General features: G+C 45.5%; 2 protein-coding genes across 2 annotated transcripts; both read right to left on the bottom strand.

The window, feature by feature from the left end:
- Positions 1–1710: 1710 nt before the first annotated feature.
- LOC118698148 (osteocalcin-like) lies at positions 1711–5564 on the bottom strand. Its single transcript, XM_036401246.2, has 4 exons — positions 5476–5564; positions 4963–4998; positions 3183–3252; positions 1711–1937 (listed from the first exon to the last, which is right to left on the bottom strand). Exons 1-4 carry the CDS (start codon positions 5540–5542, stop codon positions 1808–1810), a joined length of 303 nt encoding a protein of 100 aa, XP_036257139.1. The 5' UTR covers positions 5543–5564; the 3' UTR covers positions 1711–1807.
- Positions 5565–8838: 3274 nt separating this feature from the next.
- On the bottom strand, positions 8839–15434 carry MGP (matrix Gla protein). The gene is made up of 5 exons (XM_036400991.1): positions 15349–15434; positions 12561–12711; positions 11748–11783; positions 10511–10586; positions 8839–9217 (listed from the first exon to the last, which is right to left on the bottom strand). Exons 2-5 carry the CDS (start codon positions 12619–12621, stop codon positions 9076–9078), a joined length of 315 nt encoding a protein of 104 aa, XP_036256884.1. The 5' UTR covers positions 12622–12711; positions 15349–15434; the 3' UTR covers positions 8839–9075.
- Positions 15435–16453: the final 1019 nt, after the last annotated feature.

Raw genomic sequence — 16453 nt, 5'->3', positions numbered from 1 at the left:
GTTCAGAGGAGAATTTTACTGTGAGCAGAGAAGCCCCATTAGTTTATGTCAATAGAGGAACCAGTCACAGGCCTTGGACCAAGACATGTGGAGAAGACATTTATTGTCTTCTCCCTGGCCAAGATCAGTGTCAGCAGTGCAAGCCACAGCAGCTTGCCAAGCAAGGCTCACACTGGCAGCCACCTCTGCAGACTTCTCCTGTGTCCTTACTGCAGGACAAGGCTTCCCAGAGAAATGCTGATCTGGGTACACGGTGAGTCAGGCAAAGCCTGGCCCTCCTCTCCCTCAGTGTCACAGAGTGCTGAACCTATGACCTAAATTTCAGTGTCATCATTTCTAATTCACTCTGGGGCATGGGAGGGGAGAAGGAAGCCTCATGCACTGGGTTCCTGCTCCTCGGGTTCACAAAAACAGGCTGTGTCTTCCAGGCATCTCTTTTACCTCAGGTAGAGGTTGTACAGGGGAACAGAAAGAAGCAGCACACCAACCTGCTTTACATAGCAGTATTTGTTGCAGTGAGCAGCTGAGGATGGTTGCACCAGCTTGCATGTAACCAGAGATTTGGTCTCTGCCAGTTTCCTGAGCATCTGCAGTCCCTGTCCTTGGAGGTGTGATCTGCTGTCCACCCCTCAGGGGAGGAAAGCTGACAGAGTATATTAGGAAGGTTATGCAGAAAGTTGCTAAGGTATAATATTAATGCCAGAGGACAGAATGAAGTAGTACAGATGGAAGACAATATGTGGATAAAAATACATGTACATTATATATATATATATTTAGCTACCAATTGTCTTGAATAAACAAAATACTGCCCCAATTTCAATCCATCCTTGAACAAGTTTTCTTTTTTTTAAATTTCATAATGTTTATAGCCTTCTTTTCTTTTTTCTTTTTTTTTAATTTTTTTTAGCTGTCTAGGTACTTCAAGCATAAATGCAAGAGCAACAGAGGAGAAGAGTGTTTGTTTTTTGGGGTTTTTTTTTTTGTTCTGCTGGGTATTTTTAGTTTCACTAGGAGCTGGTTGGGAAAAAAGAAACAAAACCAAAACAAAAAAAAACAGAAAAACCAAGAGAATTCGAGGTCTTTTTTTACAGTCATGAAAAGCAGTACACAAATGCTGGGATCATCTAAAAGGACTCCTTAAACACACCTTTTGGGATTTATTTATTGTTGCTATACAGCAAATTTTATGACAGAGTAATCAGAAGAGTGTACCAGAAGCTGATTGCTATCTATGCAAGAGTATTTGCACACTTCTATCTTTACAAATGATCCTACTGTGATGCATATTTAATGTGATTATACTACATGAAAATACTGAACTTTCCCACTAATTGGAACAGGAGGCAGGTGTTCTTCCTTCTTCACAGCGAGCATCCCAGGATCAGATCCATCACATTTACACACACTGTGACATTCTTCTTCCATAATCCTGCTGTATTTTGCAGAAGTGGAGAAGAGATCTAGTGATGTTTCTAAGGCATGCAGTGGTTTTCTTGAAATTGATCCCTATTTTCCACATGCTGTGTGCTGGGGATTCAGGTGGAAGGAAATAAGACCGAGTCCTCTGGTGAAGCTCAAAATACCACAAAAGATGTCTGAAGAGAGACTTTATTGATGAAAGGAAGAAAGCTAATGGAAGCTCAACAAGTGGGATAATCCCTGCCTTGGTATTCCAGCTGGTTGGGACACAACAGAAGAAGATGCCAGTCCAGATGCTTTCCTTCCCTCCTTCCCAAGCACAGCTTCTTTCTCCTGCGGGGTTTGGAGTGTTCCAAGGCAAATGAGCAGAGGGACCTTCCCATGGTCAGTACCTGCCAAAGAAGCGGTTGTAGGCCAGGGCAAACCCCACTTGGTCAGAGAGATAGTCACAGGGGGGGTAGTTCTCACAGCGCTCGTGCATCTGCTCCATCGGGCTTTTGTAGTACTCCAAGTACCTGCAGGAGACACAGACACCACTCTGCAGGTTCAGCCCAGGCACTGGGGACTGTTCATACACCTGACACTGACAGGAAAGAAGTGATCCTCTGGAGCAATGCTCCTTGCAGTCCTCCAGGCAGACCCAGCAGAGGACTGGTCATGCTGAGTTAAACATCTGCTTACACAGGGTTAGGCTGCTTGATCGATGCTGGAAAATGTGGGATTGAACCCAACTTAAATCAATTGCTCTTGAGGTTTTATCAGCAAAGGATACCACAGAAGCTGTAAGGATTTGGCTTTTTTTTTTGTCTTCAATCTCATTCCCCACCTACACAGGAGTTTTTTTTCTTTTGTTATTTATTTAATTATATATTTATTTTATTATTTCCTGCTTACCATTTTTGCCCACTAGCCATTATTTTCTTTTAGCTTAAACACTTCTCTCTAACAATCCTCATTTCTGTTTTAGACAGGAGCATTATCTCCATGTAGTTTTTTTCTTTTCTTTTTTGCCAGGTTAAGAAAGTCCAAATTTTTTTTACTGTACATCCATAGTGTACAGTCTCAGCTGTACACTTTGATGTCATTCTCAATTCCTCTTCTATGTTTGGTTAATCTTTCCTGAGGACTGTATACACCACCACAGAAATCCCACCAGTACCTCATGAATTTTTACTTTATTTCTGTATTGAAAGAGTAGCTTAACAACCTCTTCCAGAAATGTATGAAGAACTTCCTTGCATTACCTGAAATTTCTCAGATAGCTGGGATTCTCCAAATCTTTGTGCCTACTTTTTGGCACAAGTAAATATATGTTCTACAGCTTCAGAAAGAACAGCCAATCTGATCTAGCCTTATTCCTGCAACAAAGCTGTTGTGGGAAAAGCTGTTCCTTTGTGGGAAACCAGAGGCAAGGACCAAGGCTCTGTGATTCTCATTATCCTAAAAATTGGTTCTGATGACCCTGTAGGTTGGAGCAGCTTCTAACTTGTATCCCACTGTCTCCATGGCTAGCACAGTAGTGCTGTCATTCTCCCTGGGAGGAATACTAGAGTCCAGCTATGAACCTTCAAATGGGTTTTAATGAAAAAAGAACAATTTTTCCATTACTGAATGTCTCCTATAGTCTTTTTCCTTCAACACATGAAGGTAATAATATAGATGTACAACAAAATAATGCCTTGTCACACCCTATGGCCTTCCCACCCCCTCTTCAGAGCAGGTCCAGAGTCCAGCTCTCAGCCCAGCTCCTGAGCTGTTACCATTCATAAGGGCTGGCTCTCTTCTTCCTCTTCACAAAGGCATTGGCAACTTCTTTTTTAATCTTGATGCCTGCCAAGAGAGAGCACAGCAGGTTAGAGATGCAGCACTGAAACACAGACCAGTCCAACCTCTGAAAAGCAGAATCTACTTTGTACACAACGAATGACTGCCACAAACCATCCCACTGTCCTCTCAAAGCTCCCTCCTCACTGCAGCCTTCACATCTCCATGAAGCAAGGGCTTTTTCTGTCATAAACTCCACTTCCTTATCACACAGCATAATCCGAGTCTGCAGCAAATGTGCAGAAGGCATAAAATATGAATAAGAAGAAAATTAGGAGAATGGCACCCTCTCTCCCTGGCCTAGTTAATTTTAGAGTCTTGGCTTCCTTTCTGTGTCTGGACTCGGACTGAGAATGATGTGGGATACCAACAAGAAGACCTTAAAGCACCTTTGATGAGCAGCAGGCAGCGCACAGAAATACCAGTGCTCACATGTTCAGAGTTCCATGAAAGGTGAAGAGTATAAAATAGTGACAGTAAACATCACCCAGCGAGAAATTCACCCAAGATGTGCAAAGATCCCAGCATTCAGGACTTGGAGAACATGAGAGGTGTTTCAGCCATGAGAGCATTTGTCCCTGCTCTCCACTAGCACGCCATGTCTGCAAATTTTTTCTTTGCTGCCTTGATTTGTCATTGTGCCAACACCATGGAAGGATCTCACAAACACCAGGCACAGCCACTTCCCAGCCCCAGCCAGGACTCAGCACAGCCCAGCCTCGCTCCATGGGATGGTCCCACAACAGCAGAGGTGGGCACAGGTGCTGCCACAGCAGCAACACAGGCAGCAGCACACCAATACACATTTCAGCATGGAAACTGCCAAATTGTTGCTGTCTCTGGGGGAAAAAAGATTCTAAGACCTCTGCCTGTGGGGAGATGGTGGGGTTTGTCCCTTCCCTCATCATCATGGAGTGTTTGGCTGTGTTTCTCTTTGGAGGTGAGAGGCATCCCATCTCTAGCAAACTGAGGTTTAGTCTGGATCAAAATACTGACTACACAGAAACTGCCAGTTAATGAATTGTCAGAAACTACCACCTTTCCCTGAATAGTCTTTACATCTTTTTTTCTCTTTCCCAATCTGTGTTTGTATTGGCTCACTGGAAAAATACCAGCTTTCATGCTTCTCAGCAGCAATGTTATCCTTTAAAGTGTGAGAAAGGAGAGACATGAGAGAACAAAAGGATTTTCCATACAGATTTCTGCCAGGATCAGCTTGCTGCAAAAGTTGTGAACAACCCAAGGCATGCAATTCCCAGCATCCCAGGTGACCTGACAGGAGGGACTCAGGAGCAGCCAAGAAAGCCCCCCTCTTTCAGGGTTTCCTTGTTGCAGGATTTGGCAGGGATGTCAGAGCCCATTGATGTGGGCAGCTTCTGCTCTCAGAGCAGCCTGGGGATGAGCAGTCACTCTGGGCAGGTCTCTGAAGGCAGGTCAGAGCAGGGAGGCTCTGCCAACCACCTCCACACCACGAGCAGTGCTGGCCTTGCTGCTGCAGGGACACTGGCTGCCCTCCTGTCACCTGCCCACACGGGAGGGGCTCCTTTTGCTGCCCATGCTCCTGCCCCTCAGGGACTGCTGAGTTGGGGAGCAAAAAGGGAGGAGTTAGAGAGGGACTCAGCATGGTTCTTGTCCTGCCCTTGAACCTGTCAAAGGGAAGAAAGAAGGCAGATGCAGGAGAATGGAGCTGAGCATCAGGCAGAATGATATACTCACTGTCAGCACTGAGAGATCCTGAGGGTTCTTTGGGATCTGGAAGACAGGCAGACAGACAGAAAGGAGTCTGCTCGTGAATCCTTCTATGCTTGTGAGTCATCCTCGTCTGTAACTGAATCCCACCACTCCTGATCCAGCTCCCCCCCCCCTTACACAGAAGCTCTGTTTCTCCTAAAATGGTTTTATTAACACCCATCATTTAGACAGAGACTAAATGATAAACCCGTTGAAATCTTAAAATGTTCAAATTCTCTGCTGCAATTCAATATGCAGCTGAGGTGGGAGTGAGTGGGTGTTGACCAGTGGAAGAAAAAGCCCAGCAAAAGATGGGGGTCTCTGTTCCCAAGCCCTCTGCCATCCGTGACTCTCCAGCAGAGACCTGAAGCTGTGCAATGACTGGTGGTGATCTCCTCCCCCCCAGAGCTCTGTGTCTCTCCCAGACTGGAGGGAGGCTGACAGCAAGCTGCAGGGCTCAGCAGCTCTGAGAGCCTTCCTGGGAAGATGTCCCCTTACCTTTCTCACAACAGCAGAGTGCTGCCAGGGCCACAGTCAGGATCAGCAATGCCAGCAGACTCCTCATGTCTTCTTTGGCTGTGCTAGTCTCCCTAACCTCAGAGCTTTCCTGGAGGTTATTGAAGTTCTCCGGGGCTTGCTTTTGGGCAGCAGTTTATATGCTGTGATTTCTTGGAGAGATCAGGGATCTGGCTTTTGTTCCTGTGTGTGCTCCAAAACAAAGCCTGTCCTTTGGGCTGGGAGATACTGGGTCCTGGCAGTCATTTTGGCATCCATCTCATGACTCGGGGCATTTCCAGAAGATTTTATCTGAGGTTTTGAATGGGGCTGTTGAAGAAAAACAACTGGATTTTAAAAAATCATTTTTCTTACAAACTTGAAAGTCATTCTGTCATGCTGGAAAGCCAAGGGAGAGACCAGCATACACTGAAGTAAAGCAATTCTTTTCACGTGATGGGGCTCTCTCATGTGGTTTCTCAAATGAGTCTGAACACAATCGTGACTTTTTCCTCCACCCTACCTTGACTCATTACCCTGAGGGTAAAGAAACCTGTAAATCAGTTTGCATAGGGCTAACACAGTAGTTTTTCAGACAGTTTCAGGATTTCACCAAATCACTTCAGAGAGATGAGATTTTTTTACTTTTAGGAAATTCAGAAGTTAGTTTGAGGGAAGGTCTTTCTATTTTTCTCCTGGAAATCTTCATAATTTAGAAGCTTTATCCTGGCTTCTCTTGTCTAATAGTCAAATAGACATTTAGACTCCAAAACTGTTTTATTCTTCAGAACCTGAGTGCTAAAGTTACTTGGTGCAACAAGAGCCTTGCATGGGCTATGTGTCAATAACCCCACACTCCCCAAACTCACCACCGAAGTTACCAAAGCCATATCCCCCAAACAGCATGAGAACCACAGAATCACAGAATAAGCTGAGTTGGAAGAGACTCACAAGGATCATCAAGTCCAGCTCCTGGCCCTGCACAGGACACCCAAGAGTCACACCCTATGCCTGAGGGCATTGTTCAAACTCTTCTTGAGCTCTGTCAGGCTGGTGCTGTGACCACTTCCCTGGAGAGCCTGTTCCAGAGCCCAAACACCCTCTGGGTGAAGAACCTTTTCTTGATATCCAAACTAAACCTCCCCTGACACAGTTCCAGCTGTTCCCTTGGGTTCTATCACTGCTCACCAGAGAGCAGAGATCCGTGCTGCCCCTCCGCTGCCCCTTAGGAGGATGTTGAACACTGCAATGAGGTCTCCTCATGGCTGAACAGACCAGGTGACCAAGTTTGGGTTGTTGGTTTGTGGTTTTTTTTTAAATCAAGTGTGCTCATTCTTTCTGGTAGCAGAGATATAATCTTCCTCCACTTCATATCCAGTTCTCTTCAGATCCATGTGCAGGGTTATAGAAGTAAAGTTTAGGAGGCTCCCAAGGAAAATCAGAGCCATTAGGGATTTTTCCAATTCTTAGAAACACTGTCTTTTAGCTTAGAGAATTTTCAGGATTAAAATAAACCCTAACTTTTGTCCCTGTTAACTTTTCTACAGTCCAGGAAAGCTGAATATATATACTAATGATGTCCAGCAAAAGGTCTTGTATATATATTATTCCAGCAAAAGAGCAACAGTTAAAAAGTAAATAAACATCTAAAAATAATAGGTATTCTAGGAAAGTTATGCTTCCAGATGAATACTTGAAATAATATAAATATATAAATGTAAAATTCTAGTAATCCAAACAGCTTTATTTATCCTCCCATCTTTTCCCAAGCTTTCTAACCAGCATGTAGTCTCTTAAATCTGTTTGGTTGTTGCCTATGCTAATGAAATCCCACAGAAATCTCTGGTGTTATTCATTATTTATACTGGTTAACTGGAGATTGGAATCACTGGATATTTCTGGACACAGACCCAGACAGCACTAGACCTTGTGCCTTCTGTTGTGGTGGTGTCACTGCAGTGTCAAGTCAAACCCAGACACTGCACACTTGTTGATTTTAGCATATGTGAGATTGCTCCAGTTGGTGATGACAAGATTCACCTACTTGAGCACATAGAGAGCAAGTGTGTGTGAATATACCTAATCTGTACAGGTTTTTTTTTTTCCTTAAAATTATTTCTCTCTCACTTTTTCCTCTGGACAAAACTCTAGCAACTGTTGGGGTGGAGTTTCCTATCAGAAGTGTTTTCAATAAATAAATCACATTTCTTTCCCAAATTCAGTTTCAAAGCTGGCAAACCTTGAAGCATGTTTTGGAAGGAGATGCATGTTTCTAATGAGCCAGGTAGATTTGGCTCCAGACTTAATTTCACAGATTAGTCAACAATGGGATACTTTATACACCACAGACTTTGATTGCATGCCATGAATCTTTCCAGCTTCTATAATTTGCAGGTGCCTGTGTAAGCCTGGAGATGTGAATGCTGAAACCATCTGTGTTGAGCTCAGATGGAGGTTATGTTTCCTACACAAATCTCACCAAGGCGTGTCCCAGCTGTTGTGGCTGCTGTCAAGCCCAGAGCAGCATGGAATTCTTGGACATGCCAGCACTGGTGCCTTTTGGCCTGGGGACAGGCCCTGGTGATGGTGAGCAGAATGCAGCCATGCTCACTTCTCAGAGGTGCAGGAGGGGCTCAGTAACTTGTGCACAGGGTCAAGCCACATCTTGATTTCAAATCATTTGTGAACAGTCAAATGAAATTGTTCTATGTGAACAAAGTTGGGCCTGACCCCAAACAATGGATTCTTTTTTCTTTCTATTTATTATTATTTATTATTTTCTTATTATTTATTATTTCTTTATTTTTTTCTTCTTTCTCCGATCACCAGGAGACCTTCTCCAGCTTTGATTGCTGCAGCTTTCAAGTGCTACCAGAGTAGTTTCAAATGGAAAGGTTTTGAAAGGGGATTGCTAAAGGAAATACAAGTTAAGTCTGGACAACACACTCCTTTCTGAAAGAGCACCTAACATCAAGACCTGATGGTAGCTGGATAAACAAGAGGCAATTTACAGGATTTTTCTGTCACCAACTCTCACCCTCACTTAGTTTTAAGATTAAATAGGTGCCTTCTGGATTTTGTTTCCCCAACTCAAGAAAGATTTGATTTTCAAAAAGTGCATCTGCATACTGAACACCCTACTGTTTTTAGACTAAGACTGGGAGCTGAAACTGTCTAGTGACCTCTGAAAGAAGTTATTTGTAGAACTGGGAACCAGAACATTATAGGTTATTCCAAAGCCATATGCTTGCAAGGTAATGATGTTTTTCCCCATAATCTGCAACAGTATGTATGATACACAAATTCAGCTCCTTCATGGAAAATTGCATACCCCCCCCTTCCAAAATACTGTGAGTCATGAGAAGATAGTATCAAACCAGCGGTTTATTTTGTAGTAAACACCCACATCCTGAACTCTCTGTGATCTCTGCTACATCAGCTCAGCGCTAATTAACACAGTGTAGGAATCCATGGCTACATGGGAGAGAAGCAGCAGGCAGGATAACATACAGGGATACAAGCAACTGAGTATGTTTCAGAGCCATTGCAATTTTGGGGAGGGTACCCTGGACTCCAGGCCCCAGGGTGGGGACAGGTCATCCTTTACTTAGTCCTCCTCCTGCCCCCAAAGTAGTGCTTGTAGGCAGCAGGGTAGCCGTGGCGGAAAGCGTACATTTCACACGGGTAGTAGTCCTCGCAGAGCTCCCTCTGGTGCTCGTAGTGTGCCTTACTACGCTCCCTCATCCTGGAAAGGTAGGAGAGAAGAGGGGTAAGTGCTGTCATCTTAAATATCTCCTTACAGCGCTTTCCTGTCCTGAAACTCCCCACTTGGATTAAGGATCTGTCACAGACACATTTTATGAATAATCCTTTTGTTAGGATCTTTTCTCCTGAGAAGCTGAGAGGCCTCAGAAATGAAATGTAAGCAATGATTATCTGCTGCTGTGGAATGCAACAGGTGCATCTTTGATTGGTCTCATGCGGTTGCTTTTAATTAATGTCCAATCACAGTCCAGCTGTCTCAGACTCTCTGGTCAGTCACAAGATTTATTATCATTCCGTTTCTTTTCTATTCCTTGCTAGCCTTCTGATGAAATCCTTTCTTCTATTCTTTTAGTATAGTTTTAATATAATATATACCAAAAAATAATAAATCAGCCTTCTGAAACGTGGAGTCAAGATTCTCATCTCTTCCCTCATCCTGGGACCCCTGTGAACACCACCACAACTGGTGACCCCGAGTGACAAAAAATTCCACAAGGATCCACCATCAGAGTCCATCATCCAGCCACAGAGCTCTTAGCACACCAGCTTCTGTGTTCACCACACCCAGGGACTATAGCAGGAATGTTCTGCCTCCTCAGGCAACCTTTTATTTAGGGGCAAAGTGAGATGGTGGGGAGAGGGGAATGGCTCCTGCCTCAAGTTGAGGAAAGGTCCTCCCTTTGCAGCCTTCCCCAGCCTGATCTCTTCAGCTCTTTCCCAAACATATACATAGAAAAAAGACCTGAAATATTCTGCAAAGGGATCACCTAGTACTGAGGAGAAGGTTTGCCTTATGCATTGCTAAGAGATGATTTCTGTGCTTCAATCTTTATTTTCACAAGCCTTGAATAAGGCATGTAATTGGTTATACCTGTCTTTTATAAATGAGGCAAGGAGGCCCTCAGATGGCCCTTTGATTTAGAAAAGGTCATGCAAGTTCTGCATGAGATCTGAGGACTAGAAAAAGATCTCAATCTGAGCTTTCTTTTGGACCATCACACATTCATTCTCTCTCCTTCTGTTGGTGCTTCCTTCAAAAAAATTCATCAGTCTTCTCAGCACACTGTGACATGTCTCCAAATCAAAGGACCTGCTCTCTGTTATCTGAATTCTTGCTTTTCCTGGGCTTGGGGACTTAAACAGTACCTCACATTAAAAGAGGGACTGAGGCTTCTCACCAGTCACCATGGCTGCCACCCCTGCTAACAGCCTGTCTTGGCTAGGAGGAATCTCTTCCCACTCCCAAGCACAGCCTCCTGAGGCCATGACATACCTCTCCTGAGTGATGCCTCTGAGTCTGGAGTCAGACTGTATGAAGTCACTGGCCCTTCTCCTGTTGAGGAAGGGATCTGAAAAAGCAAGGGGTTATTCAGACTGGCACTTTGTCAATGCCAGATTTCAACAAAAGCTGGCTTCCTCCTTTAGAACAGCCTCCTTGTCTGCCCTCCTGTATACAATTAAATCCAGGACCTTTTAATATTCCCTCCTGTCCCCTGGCTGGTTCATGTATAGGCTCTGTCAGCAGCCAGTGCAGCCTGTACAGAAGTGCCCATGCTGCTCTTATTCAGACCACCCAGAGGAATGTTACAGTGATTCTGCTGCCACAGCCCCTCTGATTGAGTGGAGCTTGGCCCAGAGAGTTAGGCACCACACTACACAGACCATGGGACATCTGAGCACCCTCAGAAGAACTACAAGAACTGTGAAATTGTGCACAGGAAGGGCCTGAGTAAATCTCTCTGCCTCCAAGTTAGACAGTCATTGAGAAGTTTGTGTGGCAGTTTTGGATTGGGGGGCCTGAAAGTTCCTTCTGACGTTTTTGAGAAACATCACAGTCCTGTTGCAGAGTTCAGGAGTCTGTGGATGTCATTTGGCTTCCACATGTGCCTTTGTGTTGCTGACTATCTGCTTTGTGAAGTCCTTCTTCCAGATGCCCTAATGTCCTAATTTCTTTTTAGTTTCTGTTCTCTAACCTCTCCAGGATATTGCTTGTTCCAAAGTGAGACTCTTCACCCTTTTCATGCTTTTTCTGTGACACTCTCCTCTCCCTCTTCCAGCCAGAGGATCCCCCCCTATTCACACACCCTGCCTGCTTCCAAGGTGCTTAGAGTAAGGCTCTTCTTGTCCTTGGGGGAGAACAAATTCTGTGTGTGGCTTCTAGAGTGGCTCTTTCCATGCTCATCCCAGAGCTTTTTGAGCAATGCCCTTTTTTAGTGTCAGTTAACCTGGTTTTTGTACATGTAACAGAGACCTGAGCTCTGTTCTCAAATTTTTTTTTCCAATTCTCATTATATTCTGTGCAAAATAGTGGTATTTGTGTGTGCCAAAACATGTGAAGTCTTCTTTTAACTCTCTCCCTTTTCATTCTGAAACTCCATCACTCAGTAAATTCAATTTCCCTGGGCTCAGTTGTTCTATCTATTTTATCCCTAGTAGGAGTACGAGTAAATTATCTTGGACATGTCTGTAGCACTTTTCAAATTCAATAAAATAGTAAAGCAGTCTCTTACTGAGATACTCATGGGACTCCATGCTCTCATGGGACTCTGTGGAAAGAAAGAATGAAACATGTATTATGACACTGTATTGATGGGATTCAGTATTCCATATACCACAAATCAATACAACACACACAGAAATCAGAGAAGCCAGGCTTTAAGGCATGTGTTTAAAAGGAAGAGAAAGGGATCAGTGGTGGGACCTCGAATTTATATGAGGAGTTTAAAGTGCTCAGGAGTTTAATACAGAGCTACCTGGTGCTTCCAGACTCACATTCAGTCATCCAGCCTGATTGTCCAGCATAGTTCCTCACCTTCTGCTCCTGACACTACAGTGATAGGATACCAGTTTGCCTTCAAAGCTTGCATGTGTTCTTAGAGGATGGATTAGCACAGTGAAATGCACTTGATTCTTGCTGCATGAAGCAGCATCTTAATTCCACCAATATGGAACTGTGTGCCTCACCAGGAAAAGGGGATGATATTACAAAAGAAAAAAGGAAAATCTTCCAATTAGCAAGGAATAATTAAGAATTAGCACTCTTATCATAGTTCAGACGACAAAGGGGCAAAAAGAGGAGCAGTCTGTGAGGTGGGCTGGAACAGAGAGGAAGAGGTTGAAGCACCCTGGACTGTGAATTCCAGTGGCTGGAGGTAACAGCTCTGGATCAGGGCTAGGAGGATCTGACACAAGGGCAGGAAAGCAGGCAAGAGATCAAGTTAAGGGCAAACAAGGCACAAAGTTAAATAACAAACATCTGAACAGACCCATAAACATCTGCAGGTTTGGCGTTTTCATTCTACCCAGTAATGAAGGTCACCTACCATAGGAAGTGGCAGCCAGCACCAGGACAGCCAGGAGCGCAAGGACAACGAGAGCGCGCATTGTGCCAGGGCAGGGACCAATCTCTCACTCTGTCCTTCTCACTGGGCTCTGCTCTCTTCTCACTGAGGGTAGCTGGAGATCCTGGGCTGACTGCAAAATTAGCAGTGGAATGTTTATTATGAAAACAGAGTGAGGAGGGAGCCCATGAAAGATCCTGGGCAAGGTGACAGCTAGCTGGTACACACTCCTCTTGGAGCTGTTACAAAACATCCTCTATTAACAGACTGGATTAGGTTTTGGGAAGGAAGGGGCATGCCCCCTTCCTCTCATAGCTCAGGGCTGGAGGACATGATCCAGAGGCAAACATGTCACTGGCACTCCACACTCAGAAAAGCTGGCCTAGGCAAGTGGAAGGAATTTCACAGGCTGCCAGGGCCCCGAAGGCAGAGGTGTGTGTTGATCCCAAATATAAATGTTTGTTTTTCTGATTTTTCCTCTGATCTGCTCTCTTTGCCCTCACCATACTCTGTCTGGATACAACCAGCCCAACTCTTCTGTCAGCTTTGCTGATGGAGACATGGAGCATGAGGCTTCAAACATTCCTGTCCCACTCAGTCCCCTCTCTCCAGCTGCCCTCTGCTGCAATGTCAGCCTGCCAGCTATCAGAGGAGGAATACAACCCTGCTGCCCCTTTTCATCTCCTACTTTATTGCTTCAGGAGTGACAAGAAGCAACCTGAAAGAATCCCTCTGCTGGTGTTATCATGATTTTTGCATTGAGATGACAGCAGCACCCAGAACTCTATCTTTGAAGGCTCTCACTGTGGGGCTGACCCCAGACTCCTCTTGCAGCCCAAAGGACAACATCTTGGTGGAGTCAGAGGCAAACATTTCCCTCTCTGGTCTAGCACTAGCAGTCCTTGCCTCATGGGTACTGAAGTCACAAGCCAACATAAGGCTTTTCATGTGGGATGAATCTTCAAGGCCAGCACTCTCAGGGAGAATTACCTTGCCTTTAACACCTAAAAGAGTTTGACCAGATCCAATATCATGGGCAGCAGAGATGGACAAAACATGGGATGTTCCACTCTCCAACTCCTGGAACAGCAGAAAGCAGTGGAAGAGAAAAGGAGTTACAGAGATGGCTATCCCTGCTGGGTGAGAAGGAAGGAGTTTGCTATAGGCAAGGTAGGGAGAGGGGTGGGCACCCACTGCCTGCCAGCCCTCCCAGTGGCACTGATGGGGCTGGGACCCCAGACACTGCCTGGGGATGAACCTAAGCCACAGGAACCATTCTTATGTCTCACCCAAGCTGTGACTACTGCCTGTTTTGTCTTTGTGTATATGCAGGTATCAGGATTCCTGACTGACAGGATGCAAAGTGAAGGCACCCTGGCTGCAGACCATTTTTCCCAAACCGCTGTGCTGTTGTCACTGCTGTCACCTTCAGAGGCCAATCCATGAAGCCACACTGAAGGTAACACAGGCAAGAACTACAGGAGCACTTAGCCAGAGCCTAACACTTAATCAGTGAGGAGTGAAATCCATTGAAAAAAGATTTCTCGGGGCTTTGCAATTTACTCTTTCAATGTCTAACTCATGATCCTTAACTGAAGCCCCCTGTCTCAGGAAGAAAAACTGACCAGGGAATTCAACTTCAGCCCAAAGAGAAAGAATTGCTCTTTATGCATGTTATCCCACCCCATGTGGAGAGCAGCTCAGTCCTACACCATCAAGCCCCCCCCATACACATCCACTTCTTGCCTGTTCAGAGCTTAGCCTGAAATGAGGAGGAAAACTTGGGAAAAAGCCATAAGTTTGCTATAGACACAAGGTGAAACAGGAACTGAGACTTTGCTGCTGCTGCTCTGTGCCCTGCCACTCCAGTCTCTTTAAGGAAATTCTCTGCTCTGGGATCCTTTTCATTTCTTAGAACTTAGAAATTTTGGACAAATTATTGTTGAATGAGAATTTTATAGGTTTCCCAAATGCCTTGTACAGTAGCTGCTAAGAAAGGAAACCACAAGGGAGAGGCTGGAGGACAGACTCCAGTGGGAAAGCAGTGGGGCACAGAGAGGAAGATGCTGGGTGTACTTTGGAAAGAAAGTGAAGCTGCCCAGTGAGAAACTCCAACACACGTTTGAGCCAAACCCTCTTTATTTGTCCTCACTCAGGGCAGAGCTTTCTGCTCCCTAGGAGACTCTGCTCCCATTTCAGAGGACTCTGATCCCAGAATGCCTGGAGCATACCCTGCCATCAACCACAGGAGAACAGCCACAAACACCACTTTAACCCCAATGTTTCATTTGTTACCACAGAAGCAATACATTTTTCAAGGGATGAATGAACATGCCAGCTTCACAGCCCTATTCCAACAAATCTCCTTCGGGGAATTCTTCCTCTTGCAAAAGAACTCCTTTCTGCTCTCCCTGCACTCCATACTTTCCCAGCACACATCTCCCCCTACTCAGCAGCAGTGGGCTGCCCTGGGGGTAACATACCATGCAGCACAGTGAACCCAATCCCTCTGCTTTCTTTCAGCATCCACTGGTTAGAAATACAGAAAGGAGCTAAGACAAATCTGCACATGCCAGGGAAATCTCTGTAGACTCACAAATAAAGGAGGGATCAGAAAAGCAGCCCTGATGTGTCTGCTGCTGGAGTGGAAAATCACAACACTACACACGCTGTAGCAATCACTCCTAGCACTTTACAGCGGTGAAGCACCAGCAAGGCAATGATAATAAGCAGCTGTCCAGGAAAAGCAAGGCAGTCCCTGAATACTCACTAAGCTGTTGCTTCCCTGCTAGTCTGCAGCTCTTGTCTCAGGGGGCAGCTCTCCTGGCGTCTTGCACCCTGGACCGAAGAAGAGGGACCTTTTATTCATTAGCATCGATCAGTGACTCCTCCCCTCTCCCACTCTTGATCCACCCCCAGGCTACCATCAGAACCACCTTCTGCCCACAGCCGGGAAGCCAGCGACATCCAAGAGCTGAGCCGGAGGGGACGGAGCCAGAGCACACGCAGCGGCTAGAGGGGACCCAGCCACGTCCAGGCTGCTTTTCTGTGCCTGGGAGCAGTGAGTGGACAGAGATATGAGAACAAGCTCCAGTCTCCTTCTTTGTTGCAAGAAACCCCTGCCTTTCACCCCCTCCTTTTCTGGCTGTGCTCTGTCTCAAGCTACAGTGCCAGCCACGGCACCTGCTCTTCCACAGGGAACAGTAGGCCAGGAGCCTTCTCCCATCTCATTTCATGCTGCTTTTAAAACTGATCCCCCTCTTAATGGCAGGCTAATATCAGACTGAAAACTCACATGGCAAAGGTGTAAGCTCCAAAACCCCCAAAAGTGACAGAGCTCCACACAAACCCAAACCCCTGAGGTGCATCCTCTGCTCACATGGGACTCACAGCAGTGCTGGGCAGCCCAGGACCTCTGACTGCTGGGCTGGGCTTTGGGCTTCTGGCCAACAGGAGAATGATAGCTCATCCACGGAGATAAAGAACCACCACTGTTTGGACAGAGAACAGTGAGCAGCTCCTGTCCAAGGGATTTATCTTTAGCTCCTACAGTCCTCTATCAGTTTGGGGAAGGTTCAGACTTCACTGTGGCAATGAGATACCATGTTATTTGTGTCCTTGTACAGGCAGCTGCTGGTCCTCAGAGCCTGAGAACAGCAATCTTTAACTGTCCTCAAGGCAAAGGGCACATGATCAGGAACCACCTTTGGAAAGTAGTGCAAACAGGAGGGCATTTCTTGCCCTTGTCTACCACCCTTTGGGGTCATCTAAGTTTCAACCCTATAACATGCTGAACCCTGAAAGAAGTCAGGACTCAGAAGATCTGGTCACCCTCATCTGCCTAGACACTGGTAAATCATTGGCCTCAGTGCCAC

Source organism: Molothrus ater, chromosome 5 (assembly GCF_012460135.2).
Source record: "Molothrus ater isolate BHLD 08-10-18 breed brown headed cowbird chromosome 5, BPBGC_Mater_1.1, whole genome shotgun sequence".
Lineage (NCBI taxonomy): Eukaryota > Metazoa > Chordata > Aves > Passeriformes > Icteridae > Molothrus > Molothrus ater.
Note: the sequence above shows the minus strand (reverse complement) of the source record. Positions and strands in the feature narration are given on the sequence as shown.